Source organism: Poecilia reticulata, chromosome 20, assembly GCF_904066995.2.
Source record: "Poecilia reticulata chromosome 20, P_reticulata-male-v2, whole genome shotgun sequence".
Classification (NCBI taxonomy): domain Eukaryota; kingdom Metazoa; phylum Chordata; class Actinopteri; order Cyprinodontiformes; family Poeciliidae; genus Poecilia; species Poecilia reticulata.
The window spans coordinates 27,300,410-27,308,265 of record NC_088849.1 but is presented as its reverse complement, the minus strand read 5'-3'; the positions used below and the strand labels follow the sequence as shown (position 1 = coordinate 27,308,265).

At 51.6% G+C, this 7,856-nt stretch overlaps 1 protein-coding gene across 3 annotated transcripts in view; it reads left to right on the top strand.

The window, feature by feature from the left end:
• LOC103460154 (guanine nucleotide-binding protein G(olf) subunit alpha-like) overlaps nucleotides 1–5,358 on the top strand; it is an 8,443-nt gene extending 3,085 nt beyond the window's left edge. For 2 of the 3 annotated variants that reach the window (XM_008402184.3, XM_008402183.3), the window contains exons 6-13: nucleotides 2,345–2,442; nucleotides 2,555–2,609; nucleotides 2,676–2,749; nucleotides 2,917–2,975; nucleotides 3,042–3,162; nucleotides 3,248–3,378; nucleotides 3,457–3,524; nucleotides 4,858–5,358. In XM_008402184.3, the coding sequence (XP_008400406.2) occupies nucleotides 2,345–2,442; nucleotides 2,555–2,609; nucleotides 2,676–2,749; nucleotides 2,917–2,975; nucleotides 3,042–3,162; nucleotides 3,248–3,378; nucleotides 3,457–3,524; nucleotides 4,858–5,004 (753 nt within the window). In that variant the 3' untranslated portion in view covers nucleotides 5,005–5,358. Of the gene's footprint in view, nucleotides 1–2,344; nucleotides 2,443–2,554; nucleotides 2,610–2,675; nucleotides 2,750–2,916; nucleotides 2,976–3,041; nucleotides 3,163–3,247; nucleotides 3,525–4,857 lie in introns of all 3 variants that reach the window. The other variant, XM_008402182.3, reaches the window with a different exon arrangement.
• Nucleotides 5,359–7,856: the final 2,498 nt, after the last annotated feature.

Genomic DNA, 7,856 nt, shown 5'->3' with positions numbered 1-7,856 from the left:
ATAGGAGAAGACATTCACCTCTAGAACCTCTGGGCTGTTTATATCTATGTACCGCTGACCCGTCGTACCGCTGACCCGTCGTACCGCTGACCCGTCGTACCGCTGACCCGTCGTACCGCTGACCCGTCGTACCTCTGACCCGTCGTACCGCTGACCCGTCGTACCTCTGACCCGTCGTACCGCTGACCCGTCGTACCTCTGACCCGTCGTACCTCTGACCCGTCGTACCTCTGACCCGTCGTACCTCTGACCCGTCGTACCTCTGACCCGTCGTACCTCTGACCCGTCGTACCTCTGACCCGTCGTACCTCTGACCCGTCGTACCGCTGACCCGTCGTACCTCTGACCCGTCGTACCTCTGACCCGTCGTACCTCTGACCCGTCGTACCTCTGACCCGTCGTACCGCGCTGACCCGTCGTACCGCGCTGACCCGTCGTACCTCTGACCCGTCGTACCTCTGACCCGTCGTACCGCGCTGACCCGTCGTACCGCTGACCCGTCGTACCTCTGACCCGTCGTACCTCTGACCCGTCGTACCTCTGACCCGTCGTACCGCGCTGACCCGTCGTACCTCTGACCCGTCGTACCTCTGACCCGTCGTACCTCTGACCCGTCGTACCTCTGACCCGTCGTACCGCGCTGACCCGTCGTACCTCTGACCCGTCGTACCTCTGACCCGTCGTACCGCGCTGACCCGTCGTACCGCTGACCCGTCGTACCGCGCTGACCCGTCGTACCGCTGACCCGTCGTACCTCTGACCCGTCGTACCTCTGACCCGTCGTACCTCTGACCCGTCGTACCGCGCTGACCCGTCGTACCTCTGACCCGTCGTACCTCTGACCCGTCGTACCGCGCTGACCCGTCGTACCTCTGACCCGTCGTACCTCTGACCCGTCGTACCGCGCTGACCCGTCGTACCTCTGACCCGTCGTACCTCTGACCCGTCGTACCGCGCTGACCCGTCGTACCGCGCTGACCCGTCGTACCGCGCTGACCCGTCGTACCTCTGACCCGTCGTACCTCTGACCCGTCGTACCTCTGACCCGTCGTACCTCTGACCCGTCGTACCGCGCTGACCCGTCGTACCTCTGACCCGTCGTACCTCTGACCCGTCGTACCGCTGACCCGTCGTACCGCGCTGACCCGTCGTACCGCTGACCCGTCGTACCGCGCTGACCCGTCGTACCTCTGACCCGTCATACCGCGCTCACCCGTCGTACCTCTGACCCGTCGTACCGCTGACCCGTCGTACCTCTGACCCATCGTACCGCTGACCCGTCGTACCGCGCTGACCCGTCTTACCGCGCTCACCCGTCGTACCGCTGACCCGTCGTACCGCTGACCCGTCGTACCTCTGACCCGTCGTACCGCTGACCCGTCGTACCTCTGACCCGTCATACCTCTGAGCCGTCGTACCGCGCTGACCCGTCGTACCTGACCCGTCGTACCGCTGACCCGTCGTACCGCGCTGACCCGTCGTACCGCTGACCCGTCGTACCGCTGACCCGTCGTACCGCGCTGACCCGTCGTACCGCTGACCCGTCGTACCGCTGACCCGTCGTACCTCTGACCCGTCGTACCTCTGACCCGTCGTACCGCGCTGACCCGTCGTACCTCTGACCCGTCGTACCGCTGACCCGTCGTACCTCTGACCCGTCGTACCTCTGACCCGTCGTACCTCTGACCCGTCGTACCGCGCTGACCCGTCGTACCTCTGACCCGTCGTACCGCTGACCCGTCGTACCTCTGACCCGTCGTACCTCTGACCCGTCGTACCGCTGACCCGTCGTACCGCGCTGACCCGTCGTACCGCGCTGACCCGTCGTACCGCGCTGACCCGTCGTACCTCTGACCCGTCGTACCGCTGACCCGTCGTACCGCTGACCCGTCGTACCGCGCTGACCCGTCGTACCTCTGACCCGTCGTACCGCGCTGACCCGTCGTACCTCTGACCCGTCGTACCGCGCTGACCCGTCGTACCTCTGACCCGTCGTACCGCTGACCCGTCGTACCGCGCTGACCCGTCGTACCTCTGACCCGTCGTACCGCTGACCCGTCGTACCGCTGACCCGTCGTACCGCGCTGACCCGTCGTACCTCTGACCCGTCGTACCGCGCTGACCCGTCGTACCTCTGACCCGTCGTACCGCGCTGACCCGTCGTACCTCTGACCCGTCGTACCGCGCTGACCCTCTGGCGTTCCCAGAATGGAGTAAGCAGCCACTCACCAGATCATCCGATGGTCAGTAAGACCAGGGTGACTCGTCAGGACCACCTCTGAACCAGGTGCTGCTGTGTCCCTCTGCAGCATGCAGGGGGCGCTCACAGCTCTCTCTCTGGCAGGACTTCTTCGAGCACACCCAGAACCTGTGGGAGGACGACGGCATCAAGGCGTGCTTTGAACGCTCCAATGAATACCAGCTGATCGACTGCGCCAAGTAGTAAGGACCTTGCGCATTAAGCCCCTCCCACATGCACTGCACTGTGACCTCATGGGTGTTTAGGAGACATCTTTAAAGCCTTTTACTGATCCTCATGTGTTCTGGGTTCCAGCTTCCTGGACCGGTTGGAATCTGTCAGGAAGACGGACTACACACCTACTGACCAGGTCAGAGACCAGCCAATCAGGCTGCAGCTTCCACTGTGGCTCCGCCTCACTCTTCTTCTTCTGCAGGACTTGCTGCGCTGCAGGGTGCTGACATCTGGGATTTTTGAGACCAGGTTTCAGGTGGACAAAGTCAACTTCCAGTAAGTTCAGTTCTGGATCTGAGGCCAGAACCACCGTGTTCTGAGCAGGAAATGAAAGGTGTGTGTGTGTGTGTGTGTGTGTGTGTGTGTGTGTGTGTGTGTGTGTGTGTGTGTGTGTGTGTGTGTGTGTGTGTGTGTGTGTGTGTGTGTGTGTGTGTGTGTCTCAGTATGTTTGATGTAGGAGGTCAGCGGGATGAGCGCAGGAAGTGGATCCAGTGCTTCAATGGTAAGAGCAGCAGCATTAATCAGTGACCCAGTGCCAGCAGAACTCAGCCCGGTTTGGTTCCCTCAGATGTGACGGCCATCATCTTCGTAGCGGCCAGCAGCAGCTACAACATGGTCATCAGGGAGGACAACTCCACCAACCGTCTCAGAGAGTCCCTGGACCTGTTCAGGTCCATCTGGACCAACAGGTGCTGGTGGTTCTGAACAGCTGCCTCAGCTATCTGAGCTGTGATTGGCCGTGTTAACCTTCATGTGCTCTGTGATTGGCTGCAGGTTCCTGAAGACCATCTCTGTGATTCTGTTCCTCAACAAGCAGGACGTCCTGGCTGACAAGATCCTGGCCGGGAAGTCCAGGCTGGAAGATTATTTCCCAGAGTATACCAACTACCAGGTTCCTCCTGACTGTAAGAGTGGACACGTGTGTGCTGATGGACATGTGAGCAACATGGAGCGCTTCCTAACTTCCATGTCTGTTTTCCCAGCTGTTCCGGATGTCGGCGAAGACCCCAAAGTGACCCGAGCAAAGTTCTTCATCAGAGACGAGTTCCTGGTAAAAACCCATCGATGGTGGTCAGAACTATGGCGTGTTCCCTCTTAATGTGTTCACTCTTGGCGTGTTCCCACTTAGGACATCACTGTAATACAGGGGTCTCAAACTCAATTTGCCCGGGGGGCCGCAGAGGCAGAGTCTGGGTGAGGCTGGGCCGCATAAAGGATTCCACAAAAACATTTTTAAAATATCCTCAAAATGTCATCAACATTTAATCATTTCTCCAATACATGAACTGCAGGCTTTGGCTTTAACAAAGACATGATGAGAGTGTGACTAAATTTAGGGTCCGTTCACACTGCCACAGATATACGACCTGAATGTCTGGACGGGCAAACGACCTGAAAGTGTCCCGCATGCGCAGTAGAGGGCGCAATAGTTCTGTGTTCTGCCAACCGCCATAGAAAGAAGAGCTCAGAGTTAGTGGAAGTAAACATGGAGGCTAACGGTGGAGCTTAGCTTACATATTTGAAGTTATCAACCGGAGCAACATATTAACAACTTAATCCTCATTATTGTCCGTCATGGTTGTTTTTCTTCCCACTTGCGTATCAGGAAGCAGAATTTGTTGAGAATCCGTGACGTTCAGTTCAGATGAACGCGGCCTGGTCGTTATGGGTCACATTCTTAAAGAATCCGACCTTTGCTGTTCAGACCGTCATGAAAAGATCAGATGCAGGTCGCATTACGTAAAAAAAAAATAGGGTCACTTTATTCTGCATTGTGAACGCATCCTAAGTTTATTCCACTTGGCGTCGCTCTTGTTCTACGTTTCATACACGTCTTTAGCCAGCTAGCAACGCATGGAGGACGTCTCTACGCGTGACGTCATTACCGCTCTACTTATCACAACGGCCCGGCAGATGACGAGCAGCCCGGTACCAGTCGCCTTTCTCTGCGTTTGATCGTGGCATTAATGGTAGAAAGTACCGGAATGGCGACTGCAGGGAAGGGAAACTGGTACCGGACTGGTCCATCATCCGCCTGGTACCGGACTGGTCCATCATCCGCCTGGTACCGGACTGGTCCATCATCCGCCTGGTACCGGACTGGTCCATCATCCGCCTGGTACCGGACTGGTCCATCATCCGCCGCTCTATTGTTACAAACATAGTGTGCATGAAGTCAGTGTAGCTTAGCTTAGCACCGAATGTCAGCCATGACGAGGACCGGGGGGCGGGACTTCAGAGGTCCGCTCACCCTGTGGGCCACATTAATATTATACTGTCATATCACGGTGGGGCCACCAGACATCGTCCTGCGGGCCGCAATTGGCCCGCGGGCCGTGAGAATGAGACCTCTGCTCTAATATGTTCCCTCTAATATGTTCCAGAGGATCAGCACAGCCAGCGCTGACGGGAAACATTACTGCTACCCTCACTTCACCTGCGCCATCGACACGGAGAACATCCGCCGCGTCTTCAACGACTGTCGTGACATCATCCAGCGCATGCACTTGCGTCAGTACGAGCTGCTGTGATTGGCTTCTGGTCCCTGCCACGGCTCCGCCCCTTTCTGTTAAACCATCAATGCAGACTTCTTCATGTTTAGAGTAGAAAGGAGAAATTCAGAGAATATGTAGTGGTTATGACTCCACAGGTCAGGGTTATGCAGAGCATTATGGGTAGTGTAGTGTTCAGGCTGACAGAGTGCAACCATTTTATGTAAATATTTTTCCATGTTAAGACTTTGAGTTCAGTTGTAGCCTGTTGTTGATTGGCTGTTTTCAGATGATGTCACTTTTTAACCAATCAGGACTTGGGGCTCGTTTATCCAAACAGGAAGTTGATCTGCTGAGTTTGTTTATTAGCATTAAAGAGGATTTATCAGTGCATTGGTGATGGTTCTTCCTCAGCATCTGAGGTCCGGAAAGGCCTGGTTCTACTCGGTCAGTACAAGACCAGACGGTACACAAACTGGAAGTGTGATAATAAATATAATTTCTCTGCAGACAACAAGGGCCACCATTAAGAACCAAACCGGACCGTTTTCTAGGTTTAACTTGAACGAAAGCTGCAGAACCTCAGATCAGCTTTGGACCTGATGAAATCAGGCTGCAGTGAGAAGGTTCGCACTCAGAACCAGGAGGCTCTTTCAAAATAAAAGCTCTTAAAATCAAAGCAGTGCATTATGGGTCCGACTGATGCAGAGGTTCTGGAGTCGATGTGAGCCACGGGTTCTCTGTGGTTCTGATCTAGAACCAAACAGAGTCAGAGGTTCCTCAGATTCTGGTTCTGTCTGAGCGGGTCGGACCATCACTTGGACCTCCACTTTATTTGAATGGATCAGTTCTAAAAATGAAAAGACGGAAGGACAGACATGCTGGTGCTGCTCAGTTCACATGGATCAAAACAAATGGTACTAGTCATTATTGGTCCGTTTCCCGCGGGCCCATCTGCTCCTCTAACCGATAAACAGTGTAAATATGGGGGCGGTTTGTAAATTTACCCAAAAATAAAAGCGGTAACTTTGGCTATTTAGTCCGTCATGAGAGAAAAGAATGGGGCTAATTCTTCAGTCATATTTTAAACATGTAATCCTGTCAGTTGCAAACTATTTAGCAAGCTAAATATTAGGTAAAAAGATAAATCTTTAGTTTGAAGCTATACCTTAGTAACTAAACATTTAGCTCCAACCTCAATATTTAATTTGTAAGCTAAATATTTTGCTAGGTCATACCTAAATATACAGCTTGCTAACGAAATAATTACTGAGCTCGCTAAGTATTTAGTTGGCTCTAAGCTAGTTAAATAACTCGTTTTAAAAACTAGCTAGCTGAGGCCTACATATTTAATCTGTAAATGTATTTGCCAATAAGCAGAAACGAATTATCAAATTAAAGCTGGAACTTAAGAACTTGGAGAAAAACTCTTACAGCTGAGTCTTGTCCATTTAAAACAATGTCGCGGAGATATTAGTTTTTATAAAAATAAAGTATTCGCCCACAAAAGCCGGCTGAACTACAGTACTGAGGGTTGTTTTAAACATGCCGAACCGCTAGGGGGCGATGTAAGGCAAAGCTAAAACCTGTCGCAACCACAACCATTCAAAACATTACGACTTCCTGTTAGGCGCCAGGAGATTCATTTGTGTGGGCAGACCGTGAGGTTGGACTGCTTTTGAATAGAGTTGGAAAGTCAAGTTAATACATTTACAAGATAATGTCGACTGGGAATCGCGTTAAAGTCACTAAGTGGAGGCTAAATGGCATGGTGCCTCCATATTGGAGAGGGATAGCCAGTGTAAAACAGCTGACATCCAAGCGCTCTTTCTCCTCTGCAACAGTTTGGATTATGAAACAAGTCAAAAGCGTCTGAAAAAAGTCAAAAATCAGCAGCTCTCTAATAGTCATTTTTCTTCCACTGCGTGGCCAAACAACAAATGTGACGTCAGCGCCGCTTTATTTGTTGCAGAATCGCATAAAAAGTTCATTTTGCAAGATATGCGACACCTGATTACAAGGCTTTAATTCTTCACTGTTGCTATAGTTCCATTGATAATCTGAGCGAAATATTAATGTCGAACTGAAACCGGTGAGTTTATAACTGGATATACCTGCAGCAGAGATGCATCTATACATCGGATCTAGATCCAAATGGAGAGAACTGGAAAAATAGGTCATCGATGTAGACGATCTAGAATCGTCAGCAAAACTATAAATTCATTTATGAATTCACCGATCATAAATGATCATAATGTGGTTTCGGGTTTTACTCCACTTTGTATTCATCTGAATATAAGAACTCCAACATGTTCTAGAGAACTGACATGGAGGTTCACACAAAATATATTAAAAACTAAATGAAGACTAATACGCACAGTAAAGACAAGAACATTTAATACTGCAGTTATCAAAATGCACACTGAGCAGGATCATTTAAAAATGTTAAAATATACATGTGTTAGTAGTGCATTAAAAAAACATGCATATGTGTGTATTTTGTTTTTCTGGGAAGATCTGAAGCTGTTTTTATTTAAAATATTTTATTAATCAGCTGAACAACCAACAGAGAGGAACAGCAAAAGCAAAGGAGGTGGATTAGCAGAGCTGCAGCAGCATCTGTCTGGGTGTTTAACCGTATTGTCATGAACACCATGAGACAGTCATACAGCAACCTTCAGTCAGAGGCCTCTTTAGATGCTGGGCGGACTGCCACTGGACATCCGGTGGCAGTGGACGTGAAGCTGTGGTGGACATGAAGCTGTGGTGGACGTGAAGCTGTCCACTGCTTCAGTGGACAGCTGAAGCAGTGGACAGCTGCGTCCACCACGACTCAAAATACTCCGCTCTGAGTTTAGACAACACATAGATTGTCTTTGGGGTAAATAAAG